The sequence below is a fragment of the Bombus huntii genome, chromosome 12 (assembly GCF_024542735.1).
Source record: "Bombus huntii isolate Logan2020A chromosome 12, iyBomHunt1.1, whole genome shotgun sequence".
Taxonomy (NCBI): Eukaryota; Metazoa; Arthropoda; class Insecta; order Hymenoptera; family Apidae; genus Bombus; species Bombus huntii.
In genome coordinates, this window is record NC_066249.1 from 4012363 (window position 1) to 4037785 (window position 25423).

At 41.7% G+C, this 25423-nt stretch overlaps 1 protein-coding gene across 1 annotated transcript; it reads right to left on the reverse strand.

Annotated features, from left to right (window-relative positions):
- Positions 1–260: 260 nt before the first annotated feature.
- LOC126872238 (uncharacterized) lies at positions 261–23736 on the reverse strand. The gene is made up of 7 exons (XM_050631929.1): positions 23647–23736; positions 13108–13214; positions 12540–12817; positions 11898–12075; positions 9153–9322; positions 4121–7701; positions 261–3621 (listed from the first exon to the last, which is right to left on the reverse strand). Exons 3-7 carry the CDS (start codon positions 12777–12779, stop codon positions 2427–2429), a joined length of 5364 nt encoding a protein of 1787 aa, XP_050487886.1. The 5' UTR covers positions 12780–12817; positions 13108–13214; positions 23647–23736; the 3' UTR covers positions 261–2426.
- Positions 23737–25423: the final 1687 nt, after the last annotated feature.

Below are 25423 nucleotides of genomic sequence, written 5' to 3' on the forward strand. Positions count from 1 at the left end.
ATTTACAGATAACCCCGACTGAACCGATAATACTCAACGAAACAGATAACGAATGAAATTATTTCGTCTTCGAGTTTTCTTTATTAAATATTTCATCTATTTCTCGCGATACTCTTCTCAAGATAACGTTAAAATTTCTACAAAAGGTACTTTGCTTATCTTTTCAGTTAATCTTATAATTTATATGTATAACTATACGACGAATAATTTATTTCAAAAAAAAGAAATCGAACTGTTTATAAAATGTAACAGTTCCATAATTGTCAAAGGTAACGAATTAAGTGATTATGCGAAACAAATGGAATTTGGCTATATATATAATGATGTTTGTCATAGACGATTCTTACAGACGGCAGCCTTATTGCTTCTCTCGAATCTCGTCACGTGTTGAAACGAACTCGGCTGCGCTCACTGACACGTCGCTATCTATTGTCTAATCGTGAAACCTTTTACGCGATAATTTCAGTTTACAAACATTAGTAAGCGGAGCAAAGTCTTTTCGAGTTACCACTGCAATAACGAAGCCTCTTTCGTTTCACGATGATCACGTCAGCCTAATAACTTTGGATCGCTAGAATGCGACACCGTTTGCAAAACGGTGGTTGGATATTGAAATTCTAGCGACCTAGAAGAGCTCAGATAACAGAGTCACCACCTCTTTGCGACATGCACTCAAACTGTTACTAGAATTGATATACTAACCTAATTTCCCTTATCTGCACTAATAATTGTACCTACCGGTGGTGGGTATATAACTCGCGTGTATCGTGTTACATTCTCACATCGGTAAATTTGTAGTTCGACTCCACATCATTTAAATGTATTATTTTCAGAGTTCTAATACCATTCGCCTTATAAAAGTTCCAAGGAATTCCTAATGAATATGAAATTCGCTTCCGCTGGAGAATACTTTAGAACAAGTTCATCGTATTTGATAAAATATCACGACAGTTGTTCAACGCTCGCTCAACGAGGGTTAATATCTTAATTCAGAATTGCTGAATTACATCATGAAGAGTAGAATATGTATAGCAATGATCGTTCAAACGATCCACGAACAAATTACCCCTTTTCATCCCTAGTTAATATTGCCTTTCCTGCCTCTTTGCCCTGTCTGAAACGGTATATACAGAAGCGCCGAACAAGAAAAAGAGTGAAAATTGGCACGTGTTCCGCGTTTGGTGCGTCGTATTTCTCTACAGTGCTGATGCAAGCGTAACGATGCCTGTTTGCGAACATACACGAGAGGATATTCGACAAAAAGGCACGGCCCCGGTGTAACTGCATCAAAATTCTATCCTCGTCGATTCTTATAAGTTTACGTTTTCTTTTCCCGCCTATTGTAGCTTCGCCAGCGAAAATCGTGCCGTGCGTCAATCTTGTAACAATATCGAAGAAAAAATGCAAAATTTGTCGTCGATGCTGGTATTTTTCGATGGAAAATCTCGATGGAAAAGCGTGATCATTACTGTCGCGATTATGCCATCGATATCCGCTTCCATGTTCCTTGGGATCAAGGCGACACGTGCGTCAGCTCTTTGACCAAACAAAGCGCGAAACACGGTTTGTGTCAGCTGTAATTCACTCACAGCTCGTGTCGCGAACCTTCTGGACCGCGAAATCGTCGTTAAAACGTTGACGAACGCGCGTCGATTTCTGCCAGATTGATCGGTGAAACGAAAATAAAAATATTGTTGTTCTGTGATTCAACGTGGAAAAAGAAAAAACGAAGGATATTAAGATAAAATAATGGATTCATTCGAAAACTTTGTTCGATTATCGCAAAGTTCACGAGTTTCAGAGTAATTATCCCCTAATTTCGAGTTCCACACGTATCAGCATTTAATCGCATCAGTATTTCGTAATACCCTCGAATTATGCTAGAAGCTAAAGGGAACGTTTCCAGAGAGATTATTCCTTAACACCCCATCTTAACCAAAATTCGTGAACTCTGCCACATATAGAAAGCGTAGGATCATAATGGCTGTAAATCAGTTCACTACGTAATTATCTAGGATTATCGTTATAAAAAATTTATTTTATCTTTTCGAATTATAAGAACGAATCACTGGAGAAATTAAATTAAAATTCTCAAAATCTTGATTTATGCCACTATGATTTTCATACATATGAGCCTGTCATGCACGTATGAATCACCGTCTTAATCTTTGGCTTACCACAGGAGAAGAGAAGAAGAATCATAAAGAAAGTAATTTAATATTACGAACAGGGGCGAATTACACGATCTTAATAGAATACTCAGAAGATAAATAAGTTAAATTTCGTCGTGGGTGCGGTGACAAACGTTACAAAAGGTTCTGAAATCTATTATTTACAAAGAGGACGTCGTCGTCGACATTGTGACGACGCGTTACAATAGAAAAATACATTTTACAGTTGAAAAGGGACGACTAGGGAAGGCACGTTCAAGAGGCACTCGTGCCACGGCTGCACTCGACTATTCGTCGCCTCTCCCGAAGAAGCTCCAGAAATCTTGCCCTGGGACTTCCGGGATATTTCAATTTATCCCTGAGATGCATGATTTCGCCGGGCGTACTCTCGATATCCGAGTGATCTTTCGAACACGCGCACACCCTGCAACATCCGTCCCTGGTTCTTCGCGAATAATCGTCCGTTTCTTGAAATCTTTTCCGCGCGCTGTCGGTCAACACTCGTTGCTTGGGGAAGCTTCCCCTTATATTGTACATTTTCCCCAAAGAATCAGTGGTATCAGAGGTCCTTGAATCGTTTACTTTGTATTTCGAAAGAAAACTGTACTTGCTCGAGTCGTCCTGTCTATCTGTTCTAAATGTTGGACGATCTAAATCAGTTGACCAAGAGGAACGATTAAATCTTCTCAGAGGTAAGAAATCTTCTTCCATAATAGAGTCCAAGTCATCGTTCTTCTGTTCGGCGGAACAAGTCTTTTCAACGGATAGATTCCCTGTTATTTCGTACGTGGTGAGATCTTTGCGATCGTCCGAAGTCTCTTCCAAACTGAAATTTCCTTTAACATCCCCGCAGAATGGTTCTTTCATAGCGTAACGATATTTCTCACGAAATTTCGAGCCACAGCTAGGACTCTTCGAGTTAGATTCGGATGAAGCGAGTAAACGAGATTGAAGTTTATTAGAATTTCCGTAACGGATGGAATTGGCGACATTCATCAACTGATTAAAGATTTTCTTCTCCAAATCGTCTTCTTCTTTCTGCTCTACAACACTGGGACTCCTTCCCAAAGGACTTTCCGTTTCACGAAGAATCTCGAAGTCATCGTTCGTCTTCGACGCGCGAGGCTCTGTGCTAGGACTCGCTAGATCCAGTCTAGCGCCAGCAGATTCGCAATTAATGCCATATTTTTTCCTAAGCAGCTCGTTGTGCTCGTCGACTCTCCGAATGCAGTCCTCCAACCTCTGGATGCCCTTCATACACCTCTCGTAAGAATCCGTGCACATCATTGTATCATCGTCCTCTCTTAGATAGTCATCGTCGTTCTTTGGATTGACCTTACGACCTACGAATTCTGAGTAATCACGATTCCAGGAGGAGAGACAGCCCCGTCGACGACCACCTCGTTGTCCACCTCGCCCACAACCCACAGATGTCCATGACAAGGGATTTCTTGAAAAAAATTGATCAATTTATTTATTTAGAATATTTCAATTAACTTTAGACGGTATAATATAACATTGAAATATCATGTATAATTTATATTAATAATACTTCCATATTTCCATAATTAAATAATATTTCCATTAATGTCAAATTATACAATAATATTGAAATATGATACATAATTTGCATTTTATAATATGCCATCTAAAGAACTGAAACTAAATAGAGTTCGATCTAAATGTAGATAAAAATACAATGTTTCTTTATTAAATCAGAGCTGTATCACGGATATCTAATTAATAAACTTAATGAAATAAAAATATATTTTATAAATAATCTACGCACTCAATCCTACAAAAACAATCGCTGCAGATTCTTTAATCTAAAAATCGAAACCAGCAGAGTCAAGAGAGGATCTAAAGCACCGTCAGAAGTTCTCGAGAAGACTCTCGACCTATCAAAGACTCAGGGGCCGAGAATGTTTCCCTTCGCGATTGTTCCTCACCTTTCGAGCATGCTCGTCCCGTTCACGTACTCGCTGATAGAGTTCAGATTTCGCATGAAGGTCACCGCCTCGCTCAGATACTCTTCGAGAACGTTCCTACCCGCACGATCGAGCAGGATCTTTTCTGTCTCGTCGTTGTCGTCGTCGTCATCGTCCTCCTCCTCCTCCTCCTCCTCCTCCTCCTCCTCCTCCTCCTCTACATTCTCGTAGCTGTCCGACTCACTGCACGTGTTCTCCGATGATTCTTCCACGGAGAACTTGACCTTCTTGCGATTCTGCTTCGAATTTCGCTCGAATTTCACCGAATCCTGATCTTTTTTGTCTTCTTCTGAACTCGCAGACTCACCTTTCCGTTCGCTTTCCAAGGTTAAATTGATCCTTTCCTCTTGCTGAGAATCGTCAGTTTCATCGTTGGAAGAATGTACCGAGTTTAGAATTTCGGACATGTTTTTCTTCATCCTCTTTTTAATGATAGACTTCAAGGTTCCTGATGGTTCACAAGTTAACTTCTTTTCGAGGACGTTGGAGTTGGAGAAGGATACTTTCTTCTTCCCCGAACTTTTCGCATGATTCAAGTAAATATTAGATTCGTCATTGGTTTCTTCGTAGTTATAACAAGGCCTACCCAAGATCAAAAATTTGTAATCGTGTATATTAATAGCTTCTGTTGTCTCTGTAAGATTCTTCTTAGGGAATTCCACTTGATTGTCTTCGAAATCGTTAATAGATTCGTTCTTCTCTTCGATAGATTTTGAACAATCTTTCTTAGTATGCGCTACTACGTCAGGTGGACAAAAATTCTCACGCTGTTCAACCATCTGTTCGTTTTTTAGTATCATCGACTCGCTACATACGTTACTGTCGTTATAGTCCAAACTATCATCTGAGAACCCATATTCATGATCCATATTATTATTTAATTTAATATTAGAAGAAGAAGACTTCATCTTCGAGATCTCTTCGATATTATCCATCTCAAAATCCACCTGTGATTCCTCAACGTAGTTTCTATGCGACAAACTTTGTTCGACCAGCGGAATTTCGCTGACTTCCGGTTGCCAAGAAGATGGGATAACTCCCAAACCCTTCGAAGAATCTATCGGATGGATCGTGTTAACCAATGACACAGGAACTTGCCAGTTCCTCCAAGGATCCTGGTAAACGGCCGAACTAGGTGTTCTTTCCAAATTAAAACTGCGCTTCCGGTTGATAAACGCCTCCGTGATTAATCCATCCCTGATAAATCCTTCAGCGTGAACTTCTCTCGGAGAGGGCTCGTGCTTCTTCGACTGGGGCACGTACGATGTCCCTAGGGAATTCCTGAAAGTAATGGAATTCCTTATCCTCGTCCCCTGCATTCGATTCGGATCAGTTCTCGAATACTTGGCCGCGTTGTTAGGGTCCTGAAAGATGTTCTCGATTCGAAATACCCTGCTATCAGTTTGGCTAGGCGTCGATGTGGTCTGATCCTTCGAACAGAAGATCTCGTTACGAAGATCGTTCCATTCGTTGGTTTGAGCTTCCTCGTCCTTTGTAGAACGTTTCGCATTTTGTTGCGATGCCTCGTTGTCCGGCACAGCGATCCTAGAATCTACGGTATTTATGGTTTCGATGGTAATGTTGATGGTATCCGGTAGTGAAATAGAAATTACACTTTTCTCAGAATTATTAATCGATGAATGACTTTGAGAATCTTTGATGGAGTTGCAACATCGTCTTGAGCAAGCAGGAGCTTTGTTCTGCGGTAATGATTGACCAAAGACTTCCGATCGCGGTGTCTGTACCGCAAAGCTACGACAAGAAGAGAACATACTCGTATTCGTCGAACTTTCTGCGTATGCCACTCTTCTGTCAGCTTCTTGACATAGATCAGACACCTCTGTGCTACTTAAATTGCTCTCCGCGTAATTTTGAGTGTCGTCCGAAAGAATTCCAGAGTCATTGCGCGGAGACTGAATTTCGTAATCGTATTCTTCGAGATCGTTCGCCAAACTTCCCACGTCTTTACATCTGACAATGTTCGTCTTAGGTTTCTCCGTCGAAGTAGCAGTCTCTTTCACTCTCAAAACAGGTGTCTTTTGACCCAAAACGTATTCGCAGTCTTGGTGATAATCTGTTAGAACTGCAACATCCTGACAGACTATCCGTGGCGTTTCTGTAAGAGACGCAGTGTCCTTCATGCGAATAGTCCTCGAGCAGTCCGTCTGAGTGTCCACGCAGACTCGTCTACGTTTACCCAGCATCTTCCTCGAGATCTCCTGCAGCCTCAACTTGGCCACAGACTTTACCTCGCCTGTGTCTGGAGGAGACCGCATCCCTGGAACATCCTCCACGTTTTTTCTACTCGAGTACAGTCTCTCCGTAACTGCCGCCACGATTTCAGCGCGTTTGACTCTTTGAATAGGCGTGTGGCTCCTGGTGGAAGGCTCTTGGTCCAACGAATTTTTTCTACGCAATAGTTTATCTCGAGTCAGACTCGAAATCAGAATCTGTTCGTCTTTCGAACTACTCGAACTGCTATCCTTGCTAGTCTTTCTCTTCAGGTTCTCCAAACTAGGCTTCCTCGCGTAGTTTTTTATCTTCGATCCAGGTTGGTTGTTGGATTCTTTTAGACTCTTATCCGAATCGTTGCTACCTTTTCGTTGAAGCTGTTCTTTGGACCAGTTACCTCTATTCGATATCTTCTGATCATCGATCTCCCGGATATTGTTTAACTTCTTCACTCTATCAGAAACCGTACAACGTTTCTCTAAATTTGTATGAGATCTTTCCAACGAGAATACAGGATCTCTATTCTTCTGGATCGTCTCCACCGAACCAAATTTCTTCAACGTGTGTAGATTGGAAAGAACAGAAGTTGGAAACACGTGCACCGAGTCTTGCTTACGAAATTTCGGCTTTTGCTTAGGTTTGGAAGCTGATTTTACTTGATGACTTTCAGAATTTTGATAAGCCTCCGCTTCGATGTCCCCAAAAGTGTGACACGAGTTCACAGAGCTGCTTCTATCATCGTGATCGATACTGTCCAGTTTCTCAAACTCGCCGAACGCTTCGTGATCGTCGTTAGCCGCCTCGAAATCCACATCGATCGATTCTTCTTCCACAACCTCGTCCGAACAAATCTCCTCGATCTGAACCGAGGATTCTTGCAGATTGTTATCCGGCTTGATCAAAACCGCAACCAATGTGGGGATGTCGACGAACACGGACTCGTGGATCTCGCTCACTTCGTCTTCTTCGTCGTTCAACTCTGTCACCTTTGCTCGGTTGAAGCGATCGCTCGTCGCCAAAAATTCTAGCGAACCGAATTTCTTTTTGGACGAACCGACCTCGTACGTGGTAACGCTGTCGCTGGAATTGGATCTTCGAACTGAAACGACGCTCTTCGGTCTTTTTTCTTCTTCTATCCTCGATCCAGCTACTATTGCTTCCTCCTCTTGGGATTTTTCTCCCGAATTTCGCCGGGTGGATCGTTCAGTTGACTCTGCCTCGGCTTCTTTTGATGATCGATCTGTATTCGTATTGCAGTTTGGTCGATTCTTCTGGCAACAACACAACGCGTTCGTAGCTGCTTCTGCGTTCTGTAAAATATGATTTTTTACGACGAAAATATAACGTTGGAATCTTAGGCAACGACGTTCATCCAAATCTTTCAGTGCCCATGCGCTTCTCTCTTTTATATTCAAACACGCATACTTACACTCAAGTGCGTAAACACATAAATCTTTGAAACTCAACTTCTCACAATAAGCAAGCACACAGAAAATTCATGCTCTCGTAATAGTGAACAACGTGTCATCGAAAATCTACAATTGCCAAATACCTTTCATTCACATATTCTATTCTTAAACACTCGGTTCTTTCACATACATAGGTATAATTCAATAAATTGCAATCACTCTCAATCAGATCCAATAAACAATCGGAGGAAATTCCTGTCCCCAGAATAATATATGATTGGCAGGTGTCATTTTGAAACTGTTACCACGAAAGCACGCGCGAGGGATTGATTAAGATAATTACGCGTCCGAAACGAATCGGGGAAAATCGATGACTGGCAGGAATAACGGCGATCATAACGACCGAGGGAAATTCGATGAGGCTAATTAATGACCGATTACATAACGCATAGCATGATCGAAGGATATTGTAAAATCTACTCATGCCGGATAGGTGAAATGGAAATGCGGATCACTCGTTAAACGCACGCACCTGCGAACTGTATTTTATCAGCAATCGTTCGACCAATCCACAGGAAGGATCGGGCGACCGGTCAATGAGTATCAAATAAACGATTCATGCATTTCATTTGCGTAATGACGATTCGACGATACGAGTTTATGTTCGCTTTGGGGTTCGATAATAAACTTGGTCGATTTATCCTCATTGCTTCGTGAACCAGATCCTGGACTCCTGGGCAACGCGAGATTTCCCGTAATGGCGAATCGATTTCGGTTATAAATAAAACCCCGATCCCCCTGCCCCCTCCACTGATTTTATCCCCTTCCTCTCCTCGTCTTCGGTAACTGTGAATTTATTTTTCTATTTGCTCCGGTTCCTATTAATATTCATGCCACGAAAAATACTGTTATTGCCGTTTGTTTATGAACACACATACCGGTATAATGTGGAGAAACGGCATCGTCGATCTACCGAGAAACGATTGAATTCCGAAGTCAATTTGGGGAAAATTGTTCGCTCGTATGATCGATGGAAATGGAAATTTCTTTCATACAGTTCGCATTTATCTCTATTATCTCATCTACATATATAACGTGGACAAATGTCATCAAAATAGAAAATCAGTTCCGATGAATTTTCAGATGTACGGTCAACTACGAGATGCGTGAGAGTACTTTGGAAAATTCATCGTCGGGATGTCCAAGCTTTCCTCCATCAAACTTTTCTCAAAATATTCTATGGGTATAAACAAAATGATTACAAGCAAAACGCGTCAAAAAGCAATATGTATTCGAATCTTTCAAATCACTTCGCAATTTTTCATTTATTATACGTTATAAATTCGACTTGCCTTTTCTAACAATAAAGACTTTAATCGGGCCACCTCAGCTCTCAACTCGCGGATGATTCTCGCCACGGGATCCTCGTTGACCACCGGTCGATTGACCACGCTTTGCGCTCTCTGCGCGAATCGCAGCGTGTGCGCGGTCTCGTTGTAACTTCCGCTTGCTGGCGAGATCGCTAAAAACCAAGCACAGAAAATAAAGCTCGCTATAATCAACACCTGTACACCATCGCGTGCGTGTTCATTCATCTACCGTCGGCTTTTTAATTTGCCACCGTATAATCCCTCGCCATTTTTCCCTTATAATTAATCGCAGCGACTAGTCCCACGGGGTAAAATGTCATCAAAAATTGTTTTCCCTTATCTTCCAATCCGCTGCAACATCGATTAATCGAATTTCAGGGTGGAATCGATCGAATAAATTTGTTTTAGCCGTTGGTCTGAAGCGCAAAGCGACGCCGTCGAAAAAAGAGGCAGGCAAATTTTCCTCCGTTTTCCATCATTCGAGGCAGGTCTTGCGCGAAATGAAAAACGTCACGTTTCAACGGAATTTTAAATTCGATCAGGTGTCATGGGAGAAAAAGGGCCCGTTCGAACGTCTATCGTATACTATATCCGCGGTCAACCATTAATGCAGACACTGAATATTAAACGTCCTTCTCCCCTCCACCATCGACACGATAATAAGCCCCGAATGCTATTAGCAATTCAATTGGACGTCGATGATCATCGGTTTGGAATATTTCGCCACGATTAATTATACGCATCGCGGCCGGCCTACGAATATTTGCCGATTCTTCCGTTTAGGTGGTATCGAGCCGGCCGTGCTAATTAGTCGATCGTTTTTCCATCTGGATTCCAGCGATTATATACCACGTTGGATGCATTAGATGAATTTCCAGTCGTCCGGAAATATTGGAATAATTCGAAGAAGAGGTGATCACCGTTATTGTTTCACCAGATAAATTCTCATTTGCCCGTTTAACCGAAAAGAGAAAGAGTAAAATGTTGCTTTAGCGAAGGGCGGGTCGAAAATCGTGGTAGAGCGAAACAATGACCGGACAAGCAGGGGGATCGGTATTTTTCAGGTTCAACAGTCAGTGCACTTGTCATGTATGAATATCAAAAAAAAAAAGAAATTTTTCCATGTCGATAAACTGGAAATTGCGAAACAAAAATATTTTTCAATTGGGTGGAACTGAATCTCGAAACTGTTTGACGAGATAAAGAGTTGATCCGTGACAAGGCAATAGTCGCGCTCTTCCGATTCGATTCGATCAGTAAAGTATTTTGTTATAAAATAAATCAAGAGATCTGCGCTCTTTTCCCAGGCTGTACGCGGTCAACGAATATTTTATTCTACGTTCCAGATCTGTGGTCAGATTTACGAAGGACTCGGTCTGTCCTAATGTACAACTCACCCTTTGTACGGATGGCCACGCAAAAAGAATTTCCCATTCTGTACCGTAATTTCTCTACATGCCACATTTAACTACAAGAAAAATTCTACAAGACTTACGATCGACCTATTTACGAGAGTTACTACCGAAACTTCGTTTTTCAACAAAAATACCGACTTTCGTTGCTACCAGTCACTACCGAAAAAGACTTATCGCTGACTTCTTTTAAACGAAAAACTGATCGAAACTGGTGAAAGTGTGCCGTGATAATATGTATGCAAGTATTAGGTTGTCCCAAACGTTTCTTTCTCGTTTTATAAGGAAATAATGGGTGCACAATATTTTTTGTTTTGTATTACTTTATTGAATTATGCATCATCCATTTTGTTCTATTACTACGAGTAGAAATATATAATATATAATAATTCGATAGAATGATATAAAACAAAAAATGTTATACACCTGTTATTTCCTTGTAAAACGATAGAAACTTTTGGGACTGCCTAATAGTACAGGCCTATCTACGAGTAATCTACGCGCTAGAATTGTTGCATTTCGTTCCATCGAGTGGACATTTCAACGTCAACCAACAGGAGTGAAACGTTCAAAGAGCAGTGCGGAACTGCGACTTTGACAAGCTTAAAGGATTTCGTATTTACCGATTCCCGTCAGTACGCTTTCGCACCGGTTATCGAATTTTAATCTCCGCGCCTTAGCTCGCCTGGAAAAGCATTTAAACCAATTACCATCCGGGCCGAGTCCGGACTCCGGTATCGCCGGGATAATTTCATGAATCAGAGGCTCGCGATAATAATTCTCCTCTGGCAATTAACTGGAATTTATGGAAAGCTGGAGTTAAGTAGTGACAAGGGTGGGAAAGGACTGGGTGAGTGGGTGGTAACGGAGACTGAGAAGATAAGGAGAGGATGGAGAGCGTCGGCCAATTTCTTTTTTTTTGTCGCGTCCTGGAAGCTGAGTCGTCTTCCCAAATTAAATATCGCGATCCTGGTACGACCGGGCCTCGGGAACAGGAGTGAAATGGAGCAGTAACTGCGTTTCGAATAGAACAGGACAAAATCTGGAGGAGCGAATCTGGAACGAACGGTATAAACGGATTAGCGACGAATCAAAGTGGAAAGAAAGCTGTTCGTTCAACGTGTAAATCATCGTTTAACTGGATACACAACGGAAGAGGCGTCTAATAAAAATAAATACGAGCGAACGAGGAGAAGAATGAAGCAGAAGTAAGAGGAAAAGAGATATAAGGAGGGATAGCTTGAAGGCTATGTATATCGGGAGAGTGAGGAAAAGTGAGAGCAGGAGAAGGGAAGATCAAAGGGAAGACACTTACTGGCGAGCATAATGGTAGTGGCATTTCCGCCAAGTGCGTCCTTCAACAGCCAAGTAAGCGAAGAATCTCTATAAGGGATGAACCTCCTGCCCGAACCACTTCCGGTCGTGCCTCTCTCCGCAAGGGCTGATATTACGTTCCCTAGAGCCACTAGACTCTTGTTTATATTCGCGCCCTCCTGCAAAGACACGTGTCACGCACTGCTTTTTTATTTCGTTCTTGTTCATACGATCAGTCGGATGAAACCACTAGAACTGTATCGTGATTACGTAGAGCTTCGTTCAGATTGATCATTTATTGGACTTATGTACTTAAACTCACACGACTTGATTAACGAGGATAAGCATAGGAATTCGGGAGTATATTTCAAGTCAAGTAAATAACAGATTTACGCTGGTAAAGTGATTTTAAATTGCCTGAATCCATCTGAACAAAAAATAGATTATTTCAACGATTCGATTCTTTTTCCACATTTCAATTTATCGAATTCCGATTCGTCGAAGATGAAAGCATCCTATACGATCGAATCATCCGAAAGGGAAATCCCGATCATGTAGCTTTCCGATTTCTACCTGCTCAAAAAGCTCTATCGATCGGTTCGTTCGTTCGCGCCAACGATATTATTTTTAGGAAGTGACTCACTTTCAGTCGATGTACACCGCTGCACGTGGCCGCGCTCTCGCTGCCCGCCAGATCGACCAACCGTAATTTGCTACCACCGCGTGGCGAGATCTCTTTCTTCCTCGAACAGACGCTGTTACCGACACACTGCGATTCCTCTGCAACGGCGATCGTCAACAGAGCGTGGCTGCGACTACTACTAGGATTTTGCAACGTCGATGCTGTCTTCCGGGCTTTCGTTCCCTCGTCCACATAGGACATCAACGACCCCAGCGTGCGAACCGCGTGATGGGTCAGTCCTGTTACGGAAAACATTGAGCAGAAGAATTACAAATTTGGAAACTTGAAAGACAAAAGAATGGATAGATGAGCAGGTGATGAGGAGTTTTATAGATTTGAAGAGAAAGATGTTAGAAATTGAAAACTTGAATTATACAAAATTGACAGTAATAAATATCCTTAGAAAAGCTTGTCAAATGCTGAAGAAACGAGTCAAGTGGCAGGAAATCTCCGTGACAACAATTATTTTAGATAACAATCATCGAAGTTGTAGGATTTCGAAGCGAACTGAATGTTCGATTGGCGGTACCTTGAACATAAGGGCCGAGTCGAGGATGCTCGCGAACTCTCAATCCGCTCGTGCTCGAGGACGGCTTCAAAAGATCCCTCACCTTCTCGTTATATATCTCCAAGTAACTGAAACAGAATTCAGCCAGCGTTACGCTCCAACTATCGCGTTTGATTGATTGCATTCATTTCAGGACGCCGCTGATGGATTCGCCCTCGACGTTGAATCCGATCGATTTGCGACGATTTTACACATTCACCCTTCCAAATCAACATTCTAGTCTGAAACATCTCTAAAATACCAACTGCAACGCCATATTTAAAAAATATCTTTCTCACTATCGTAAACCTAAGCCTAACAGCTATCTATTTTAAACGTATAGACAACAGAATAATAGCTTCTAAACTCTCTACCAAAACAATTCACACCAAGAGAATTTTCCAAAGTCCTCGTCCAACAATCCCCTCCATACAAATAGCTCTTCTGACCTAACCTTTACTACCCGACGTTTAAGAGCCTGGTGTACTACTTTATTGATGAGTCCACTAGCAGCTCTAGCACGAAACACATCTTATTTTTCTTCTCCTTCATTCATACATTCTCTTCTCTCCTTCTTTCTTCTTCCTCCTCTTCATTCAGAATCACAATAGCAAATTGATGGAGTCTACTTTGTCGTCTATCAGCAGAATATATAATAACAATTCCAGTGATATATGGCAAACAACGTGTCACGTTTGCCTTACTACGTCCAACACGAAAATCCATGAAAAGAGCTGTCGCGGTTAACCAATAAATAATTCCATATCGTCGACAACGGCGTATCGCATTAACCATAGATATTCAACAAGTAACCAGTAGCTGGTGTAATCGGGAGTGACCCGCACGCGACACACGCCGAATATCAAAGAGATAAACTCCACGTAACACGGTCGATAATACGATTCACTAAACTGGACACGTGAATATTCAACGACCATCTAAACAGTACGATATCGAATTGTAGGCGCGCAAGAAAATCCGCCGGGGACCCCGGGAAGGTCGGGCAAATTTATCGGGTGCACAGCCAGCACGACGCATACTTTTCGTCCGAACGGTGCTCGCAGCCAGGCCACCGCAAGCTCCCGGATCCTCTTAACGTCATTATCTGCTCCACTGTGCTCGTGAAACGTCCGCACGTGCCATCGTAAATCCGCTTAACAGCGATCGGAGTTTCAGAAACACTTTCCACTCCTGGATCTCGTCCCACACCTTTTGTATCTTTTCACTCTTGCTTAGTTTTTCGACAGGATACTTTGTACGCGCGTGTGTGCTTTCTGATTTTCTTAATTTCTCAAGATTCGAATAATACAGGAAGAGTTGAAGTAAAGTAACGCGGTGTTGGACTATTTCACTTAAACTCTCGCGTCAAACAATCCAACCTCCGAAACCCGACAGCTCTACATGATCTTGAATCTCTAAAGTTATCCTCGGATATCTGCATTTTAATTGGCCACATGCAGTTTAATTATATTTGCAACAAATCGTTGAACAGCAGAAAAGCGTGCATCTATTTCCCACGGCTGTTGAAAATATCCACATCGTGATTAACACATCGAATGAACGTAAAATGTCGATACGAAAGTTCCACGTGTAAAGCGGTCTCTGTTCAAAGAGCAAGAACAAGTACCGATGGAAATATTTCTGTTAGAAAGAGTTGAAACACGGTTTCACAGGATCACGATATCGTTCGTCGACTAATCAAAGCTTGCAGGTCGGAAAATCAGCGGAACAGGCGTTGAAAAATTGAAACTGTTTCGAATTTCCTGCGGAACCGTCTGAAATTCTCATCGTTGAGCTGACCTAAAGGATTCGGCTCTTTTGACGTCACGTATCCCATCCGTAGACCACGGACCGGGCGTGGAATTGGACTCCAAGTAAATAGGGTCGTCGGTGGTCTGACTTCTAGCCGCTGCAAGTATTCAGGAATGCTTGGAATACCCGTGAATAACCGTGGCCCATCGTTCACCGTATGAATGAGTTCGTGAGCCGCCATGGCGTGGCTGACCAACACGCTTCCGGAAATTAGAAAATCGAACGGACTCCTAGAATCAGCCTGTTCACGCTGCTTTCCTTGACCTCAAAAACCGTTCCACCTAAGCCTTTTGCGCTGGTTCGCACGCGTGCAAGATGAGAAACGACGAGGAGCAACAAGAACGAAGAGGTGCATCTAAATTTACCGGGATCTTCTCCTAACTTTCACGGTTCACACGATCGTGCTTGGGTCACACGGACCGTGTACTCGTGTAGTTATCTATTTAGTTTCGTTTCTTGATTCGAATAGATACAGTCTTTGAGTGTTTTTGGATAGAAATATTTCACCTTTAAGGATGAATATGATATCATTTTTATTAAAGGACTACTCGATTAAAAACTAATTTTTCCACGACAATTATTCGTTCTGTGTTTCGTAGTCGGAATAACAGAGTAATTTTCTTGTTCGTGACCCTTTATTTCATGCCTCGAAAGAAAGTTTCGTAGAATAAGGTTATCGTAGCGAAGGAACACAGCTGTAAATTCGATTTTCGAATAACGATCGAATGCTCCGATTGTAAGTTATTTGCATTTACGATCTCGAAATTCGCAGGAGCGAGCCAATAAGAAGAAAACTGGCTCGGCCCTTAAAAGAGTAAACCAGTAGCTTCGCGAAACTCGGTTGTTTTTATCGGCGTCGTCGACTCCCGCGGAGCCGAGCGAAAAAGCTATTTAAAGTTTCGCCAAGATAACCGGCTACCTTTGTCCGTTCAACGTTTAACCCGTGATCTGTTGCATTCTGTTTTTCTCCAGACACGTTTATCTACGAAATAACTCTAGTTAAACACGCTGTTGACGAGTCAATATGTTTAACAGAAAATCAAAAAAAAAAAAAAAAAAGAAAGAAAGAGAAGAGAAACGTGTAAATTGAGCCGAAGGAAAGATCGACAGAGATAAATAAAGAAAAGCGGTAAGTACATTTTACGAGAATTTGGGGATTTTTCTACTGAGAAGTTTGTGCCACTTTTTGGCCTTCCGGAAAGATTAGAAGCTTTCGTCCAGGTACAATAGGTCAAATCTATCGTGAATCAGCTTTTCTGTTTTAGAATTACGCATGGATGACTCAGATCTAGTCGTACTAAATTTACTCGTGTCCGAGAGTATTCTAATCTGCACTGAGAAAAAGCGAAATCAAAGAGCGAAACTGATTAAAAAAACAATTCGCTAAGAAGCTTATCCTTTTTCGTTCTTTCACAATAATTAAAATACCAATAAACGATATTAACATATGTACAAACGACACCTACGTTTTTAATCTAATAAATTATATAAATTAACGACAATTGATCTAATTATGTTTACTAAAAGAAATCGATTCTGATAATCGTAAATCTTGAAGCAAACAGAAAGGATCAATTGATTTGTGTTAATTAACGAAATTCAGGCGAAAACCTGAGGAAGTCGTTCGTCAGAGGCTTTAAAGTTGTCGAGTGGCTCTCGTTTTCACCGGTGTCGGCGGGTGCAGAGGAAACGAAAGCTAGCTCTCGTGTTTGCCGGATATTACGCTGGCGAATGATGTCGAAATAAGAATCGATCCATCTTTTATCTATTCGTGCAATGTCAAGAATATAGGAAGATTTCTCTCCAGACTATGACTATCTCTAGACTCTAAGATTTTAATAAAACAATGAATATGTTGATTAATCGTAATATAGAAGGGAGTCCCGTCTAATTGAGAAAATGATCCTTTCTTCGATGCCGACTCGATGCAAAGACCGAGCTCTGACTTTTAAATCTCATAGATAGCCATACTGGACTCGATCTTCTGGCACTCCTTGCTCAACGAGTGCTTTTTTGAATTTCAAATACGAATAATTCGGAAGAATCCAGTCGGTCGAAGGAATTCCCCTGGATAACGTTTCTTTAAATTCAACCGACTGATTGCTTCATCGGCCGGGATCCACAGATTCTTCGTAATCACGCGACGTTTAACGAGTCGTCGACCCACACCACCCCCGGTTGCGCGAAAGCCTCGAATTCAAACGGAGACACACGCGGCGGCGTTCACGCGATTCCTTGTAACATTAGACACCGTTAGACACCCGCTCCGGTGAATATCGACCCTCGATTACTGGGTCACTGGGAGCACGACCGCGAATCGGCGTGAGAGCTCAGAAATCCGCGAGCTGTTGCAATTTTCCATCCCAACGAGGATAAGAAGGTTCGCCGAGCACCGTTCACTGGGAACTTGATATTTTTCTAAATATTTCTCAAGACTGGTAGCAAACTTTTGCAATGCCACGGTTATGCACAATTTTGAGATTCTACTGAATCTACCGAAGAATTTTACTTTCAAAAATAGTGTAATTTTCGAATGATTCGTTAATACTTTCATACGATTACCAAAATTTGATACTACGGAAATGAAATGTGGAGCCTGATGAAAAGACTCTCAAATACATTTTATAGTCTCTGTACATCGTATCTTAAAATCAAATCTTCTAAGAACGAGATTAGGTACGTCTCAGCAACTTTGCTACAGTCCGAGGGAAAAATGTTACAGTGTAGAATGTTTGAGTACAGCTCCTCCGCCAAAGTCCTAGTTTACTCTGCTCCAGCCACTCGGTTCTACGACAATTCAGAGCTAAGAAGATTCCATGTGTACACGGTTTACGATAGCTTTTAAACCGGACATAACTAACACTCTGCAGCAGGTGGGCGTAAAACGGCGAAACGACGCAACCGGTCGACAAACAGAAACTGCGAAATGCAGGTCGAATTGAATTTGCGATCCAGACCGAGATCGTAATGACTGGGAATCGAGAGTGTGGTCGTAGTCGAATTAAAGCTTTTGCGAGGCTTGCAGAGGGGACTGAAACGGGAAAGAGTAAGGAACAGACGACGTGGATGTGAGAAAGAGAGAGATAGAGAGAAAGAGAGAGAAGCGGTAGCGAGCGGCGGGGCGAAACAGAGAGGAGGGAGAGTGTTCTATCGATCAATCAGCCATAAGTAATGCGGAGCTTTTGATCGGTTACCGTTTCATTGCGGATGGGAAGAGCGGCACGGCATGCTATCGCGTACGAATTCGGCGACTTAATCACGTTAAACGCCCGATGCCTAATGACGATGGTTCCTGATCAATTGACGGCCAACGAATCATCCAGCACACCGGCCGTCGGAACATTTCTGTACGGCATCACCATGGGGCCGGCGAACGAACGTTCACCGTGCAAATTGATTGCCCGGCCGCCTGATAATTGGCGAAAATGAAAATGTCGCGTAAACGGCGATGTAGCCGATACTTTGATTTCCGACCCCCAGCTTCCCTTTGACTCGGCCCTATGAACTTTATGTATATGTTACACCTCTACCTTTTCGTCCAATATTTTAACGTTCGAACGTGAATGAAATCTATTTGGAGAAGTACAACGATTTCTTCTCATAATGAAATTAAACCATTAAAGACCAAACGATAGTTTATGTTAATAAATGTTTATATCCTATAAACATTTCAAGTTCTTTAAATTTTATATTTCTATAAGTAAAACATCCACCTCCCCTGATTTTATTATAAATCGATCGTTAGTTCGTGTCGGAGGGGAACATAAAGTGACGCACTTAGTGCGTCGTCGGTTTCAAATTAACCTTAACCCGTCTCACGACATTTTGAAAATTTCCAGAAGAAGAAGTTGATACAGGGCGTAAAAAGAATATTATGGACACGGCCCGACCGAATTTCCCCTCATCGCGAATTCACCCTGAGTCGAGGAAATCACGCGTGAATTAACGATTGTGCGTGAAAGTGCGACAATTTTCGCGCGACATTAGCCAGTACCGCGTTTATTACCGGAACGTGTCAATTGTAACAGGGTGGGATCGTTGTTAGATCGTAAATTAAATTATGCCCGGGATCGTGCTGGCGCGTTTATTGACGAGAGTACGATTCGCTAATAGGTATAATTAATTGCACAACAAAACCTGAATATCGATCCGGGGGCGCGTGCATATTCCCTGCGTGTTTATTAGACGCGCAACGTGGAAGCCGATCGCACGAAACAATCGAGGAAATATTCGTGGAGATATTCGCGGAGATATTCACGGAGATATTCGCGGAGATATTCGCGGAGATATCCGCAGAAATATTCGCGGAAATATTTGCGAAAAATCGGTTAATCAGCCGACGCGTTCCTTTTCGCCGACTGGCTTTTGCCCGCTGATTAATGAATATATGTTTCGTGCTTTCCTCTTTGCCCCGACTGCCAGAAGGCTCATGTTCTTTAAACCCGTTGTTATAGCCAACTTTCCTCTATTAGCCATTTTTTTACCAGTCAATAGACCAAATAACTGTTATGCAAGCTGAGATTTATGGAACTTGAGGAGTTTCTTTCGTTTCTTTCCTTTTGCGTTGAGCAACGGTGTAAGGTGATTCTCAAAGTCACTTCCTCTGCTTTAGAGAAACTTTACAAGTTTTCTACTTTTCCGGGATTTTCCTATATTCTCTATAGAAACAGAACACGTGAATAGAAACATGCGAAAATTCATGTTCGCGTTATGAATATTCGAACTTGCGTACGTCTCTTTCCTGATTCTACCCGGTAACAATCTGATCGCTGCTAATTCTGCTTACTGTGGTTCCCCTTTTAGTTTTTCTGCCAATGCAGTTTATTTTCCTATCGTCCTGCACTTCCCGTGCTTGTGATTCATTTTAGTTCCCTGGTTCACCAGGCTATCGACAAACTTCCTTTTCTCCATCGTTCTGTTCCTTTCTCTCTTCCTCCATCGTCTCTATTTTCTCCCCATTTCTTCCTAATTTTTCTCACTTGTTCTCTACTCCTCTACACTTTGAACTTCTTTCTCATAAACTTTTTCCTATATTATTTTCATTTTTATCTCTTTACCGATATAAACTTTTACGTTCTGTTTCATCATGGTCGTCACCTTCTGAAAAATATTTCCAAAACTTGGTCATACCGTTGTTATCAGCGACATTTATTCTTTTCCTTGTAGCTTTTACAGCCGTCATTGCGATAGTCCGTGTAAACGTTACCGTAACGCACAAAGTCTCTTGTGTTTCTTTTGTGTTTCAGATGCATAAGAGAGAATTAAGACAGCCACAGGAAGCTCGTAAATTCGTTTATACACCGTCCTCGACGTTCACGGTGTAATTCGCGACACGCAGCAGCGTGCAATCGTAAAAAGCCCGTTTTCAAAGTGCAACACGGTTGAAAATGATTCACTGGGCGAGAAGTTAGTCGCGTAAGGAGCCAAGGAAGCTCGTAGAACGACTGTCCTTCCCAGTCGAATGGCTCAGTTTCGAGCGTAAAAGCGGCAACATTCTATTATTCGCGTTATTAAGCAACGCGAGATTGGTTTTAATTGCGTCAGAGGAGCTCGCGTTTTAATGGACAGTCGCGACTCGAAAACGGCAACCGCTTTGACCGGGAAGTCGTCCCATCCTCTTGCGAAAAGCGACGACAAAAAAAGAAGAGACTTTTATGAGACAAAGTGATGGTACTTTGAACTAAAAGCGATGAACTTGGATATATTGAATCTTGAACGTTAAATGGATCAAAAGAGCGTGGAGTTTAGCAGAAAACGTATTAATATTGCCAAAACTTGGAAGCGCGGTAACGTTTCTTCGATTTGTATATCGTAAATTAGAGATAAATTTTTGGTTTATCGTTTGGGCGGCTAAGTTACATGGAAAAATTCAGCCATTTTGTTATACGCGTTGCGTACGACGCCAACTTTCGAGCCTGATGCACGAATAGAAACGAACAGAAGATAGAATGCCATCGCGTTTTATCGTTCGAGTTCACGAGATTACGAAGCCGTGATATACCAAGACATCGTTGCTAATATTCGATGACACGGACAGCCTCGAATTCGACACGAATCCTCCCTTTACTTCCAACTTCCTATTTCTTACTACTTTATCTCACGAGAACGAAATAAATGTAGAAAATCAAGACCGAAGCCCCATAAAGATTAAAAGCTTGAAAGAAAATATTTATATGTATACGAATCTTTCACGGCTCAGTCTATCAAATTCTTCACGTACAGACCCAACACCCATAGCCAAATGTAAATCCTTTAATCGTAAAGAACCCTAAAACCACAGGACGTTCGAAAACTCTCCCGTAAAAATTTATATTTTATGAGTCAGTCCATTAGCGCGAATTTTTTACGCGGACGCAGTCCTTGCGAGCTTTTAGATGCGCTTTAATTTAAAAGGTGCGCGAAATATTTTTCAGAAGGCGCCGCCATTAGCACTACCAGGATAAACACAACGAATGAGAATGGCGGATCGGTGACTGTGTTAACGTTTTGAAAAATTTCCATCCCTAAATCCGTCATGACGAGGCTGTATTTTCCGTTCGACTCGTGGCAAGGAAACATGAATGGACGATGTCGGAAGCTTTATCGTACCAAATCGTAACAACCGGAACAGTCGCGACACAACGCATATTTTTGCCTAGGCGAGCAACGAATTTCCGTGGCACTTTTAATAACTGCCGGTGATCGTATAAACGCAAATTTATAGTATTCGGTCGCGGGGATGCCGGCCGATTCTACTGGACGTGCGTAAATCTGTCGTTTCTTTTTCCCGACCGGTCAATACGGAACAAAGGATGATTCACGATGCCAGTTATAGATGATGAACAGCTTAAAGACACTCCTCAATGATAAAAACGTTGTTTCTTTGGAATGCTTCCGGGGACGGCACTTTCTTTTTAGCCTGCGCTGCGCGGGAAAGAATCGGCCGTCGATGTTGATCGACGTAGGACCCCTCGGAGGAAAATATTTATTTAATTTGAAAATAAAATGGTGTCAGTGTTAAAATATTGTTCAAAATCGGCGAATTGTCATCAACTTTTTAGGGATGGAAATTTTAATAGTTACATAACAACGTAATTATGTACCTGTGTACAGTAGCTCACGATACAATAACTAGTAAATATACAATAGTTAAAACGTTTGGTGGAAATGTAAAAACGACATAGCTCGGAATATGTAATTCAAAACATTTTAGGGACGTAGAATTATCCTTCAATGGTCGGCACACAGAGTTGTCACGAATTTCATTCACGGTTCAAAAGGGAACACGTAGATACGGAACTTTCTTCGTCGACCCACTTAACGATTTTACGTCGCGAACTGACAGAGAGGCGGCCCAAAAGAGGAAACGCCGCTCGAGCTGACCGATTCGCTTATCCGGCAATACATCAAGCGAGCTTTCTCGCGATTCTTGGTGCACGTAAGCGAAAAAATCCATGCAGAGAAATACAACGAACAGATACGTTGCTGTCGTGGAGCTTTCCTTCGTCGTTCTCTATTCCCCCGGAAAGACGATTTTCCCCTGAAAAGTGCTCGAGTTACAAATGCAAATCTATTCGAACACGACGTTGTCCTCGGAGAATGTCAGAACCGTCTGACGACAGTTATTTGTCAATAATTTCAAAGATTTCCATTATACGACAATTATTTTATATCACGGCAATTCGTTCATTATTTTTATTTATCACTTCGTAATAAATAATATTATCGACAAGATTCGGTATCAAACAAGAAATGGGACAACGACAAAGTGATTTACGAAGACACGTTAAATTCGGAGCAACGTGTTTCCAAGGGGAATTTTATGGTGGTCTTGCAGTTGGTTTTACACGGTCCAAAAAACCACGAGCAATGGAACAATTTTCCGCGGATCCATCCTCGTTTCGGTTACACGTACGAATTTCAAAGTGCCGATAAAACTTGCGTGGAACGACTGGTACGCGGCAACCGTGCGTTTTCCTTCGTTCACCGATGAAACGACCAAAAAGAGATAGAGAGGAGGAAAAACAGAACGAAAAGAGAAACAAAAAAAGAAACACAGTGGAAATGGCAATCGATATTTCTCGTGAACGGTAAATACAATTTTTACGAGTGTTCCAGCGCAACGAAGCTCCTCTGCTTTTTATTTTTACACCAAGCTCAAGGCAATCCGGCGAACGTTTAATACAGGAATAAAGCGGTGTTTACGAGGGAAAGTGTGAATCGAAGATCGGGGGTGGATCTGTAACGAGGGAAAATTTGTACACATGGAACGTGTCTACTTCTTTAGAAATCTTCCGCTTCTTACTTTAAGGTACCTTAAATTAATGCAGTATATTTAAATAACAAAATCTTGCGTTTTACATTCTACTATCAGACGCTATTTACCATTGAGAATTAATTATTCATTGACAATAAAATTTTTAATCTACAATATCTTAAGAATTTTATAAGATATCTATAATATCTAGAGCTGAAGTTAATATAAAAAGAAAGTTAATAAAATGATGGAAATAGAACTTTAGAGGGTAGTAATTTGAATATTGTCGAAAGAATCCTTCTACAAATTTCAATAACCAAAACACTATTGAACTCCTACGTTTTTCTCCTATTTATCGTACGATACTTGGGCAAAACTGAAGAAGTTAAATTGATCAGCGAGCGAAATGTTGTCATGGGATGAAAGTGCGAACGAATATTGGAACGGTGCTCTGCAAGGGAAAAGATTCTTACCCAGGTAGAGCAATGCTTATACGTCCGCCTACGATTGCGAGTCACGGGGCACTGAGCTTACAAGACACATCCAGGCCAACACGGCGCTCGCGAACCTCACGACTCCTAAACTCGACTTACACGTTTACCTACCCCCTTCCAACGGCGTCAAACCACCCCTAGCCATCCCGTCGACGTATAATATTTTCACAGCTACTGGACGCGATCTCTTTACTTCGATGTCTGTTCACTGATTAAAGACAATTTTGTCTAGCGACACCTAAATTTCCAGTTATTCGATGACTGTTTCATTTTTACAATACAAAACCATCGAAAAGGATTTCTTTGACAGTTCGATGTTTGATACCAAAATCTATCTTGTAAAGCGAAAGGAAATTAACAGATAGTGACAACATTGATAATGACGCATTAAAATACATTGCAAGATAACAGTTACTATCTAACAAAAAGGTCAAAAGGAGAATCAATTGCATAAGGTGGAAGCTATTATCTCCAGAACAGATTCTATTAAGAGTTTCCTCAGAACTAGAACTTATCCTGTTGCAACAGTGTTCGAAGAAAACGTTTCCACAGTTCAAGATAAAGTCAGGTCTCGGCTAGTGTTATTTAAAATCAAAGATTCCTCTTCCCAACCTTACCTCTTCCTGCGATTACCATTTTCAATTAACCAACGCCGGTTGCTCCGGCAAACTGGAGGCCAAAGAAAAAAAGTATAACGAAGGGGACGATAAACTTTTCATTCCAGTATAGCACGACATAGTACGACATAGTACGACAGAAGCGCTCGTCGATAACGATTTAGGAATGGATTCTTGAAACCCTATAATCGCTGGAATGCGGACAAGATGCACAACAGAAGGATTACATTTTCAACTTGTCAATCCATCTAATCATTGATTTGATTGGGAAGAGGCGAATGGAAATTAAGACGACCATCGACACGAAACAACTTTATCGTGCGAAAATGACGAAGAAAATTGACCCGACAGCTGGACCTTGACCGACAACCGCCAATGTCTTGATCGTCTATTGGCGTATAGCTCGTCGATGCGCCCCGTTTCGCGAAAAGACGCCGCGAATGGCAAGATTCCCACACTTATCAATCCGGATGCGCGTTATCGCCACGTTGCTTCGCATCTACGTTCAGTTGGCTTCGAGTAAAATTCACGTGTTTGCTCCGTAAGCCGAGTAATTGGATCGTAGAATATTTAACGTGATACAAACGAATATGTGAATGTGAATATTTATAGGATTCATTGCTTTCAACAAGATATTGAATATTATAAAATTGTTTTTTTTCAAATTGGCAGATGAAATAAGATCCTTTATTAACCTACCGGCCATTTTTAGAAGATGACTCTTTTACATCTTCGAATCTGACAAATTTAATCATAAAGTGATATTAAAAACAAAAAATCAACAGAAATGTACTTATCATGTTTTCCTCCTATCACTCGGAAGAGATAAAACGAGTTATCTTCCATTCTGGTTACCTGACAGAAACACCATAGTTCCTCTCGTTTTTCCTTTCCTCCTCGATCCTAGCGAAAATTCCTTCGCAGAGACGCGGCGTGAGTCCAGGATCTTCCTACGGACGAATAAAATGGAAACATCGTTAACCGTTGTGCTCTTTGTTCCGTTTCTCAAAAACGAATGCACCGAAATCGCACGGAAAAATTACGTATCGTTAACTCTATCGGTCATCGAAATGTCCCGGAGCGATCGAACGACTCCGTTCCCATAATTGAAACTGAACGTGCTCGACGTATAACCGCAA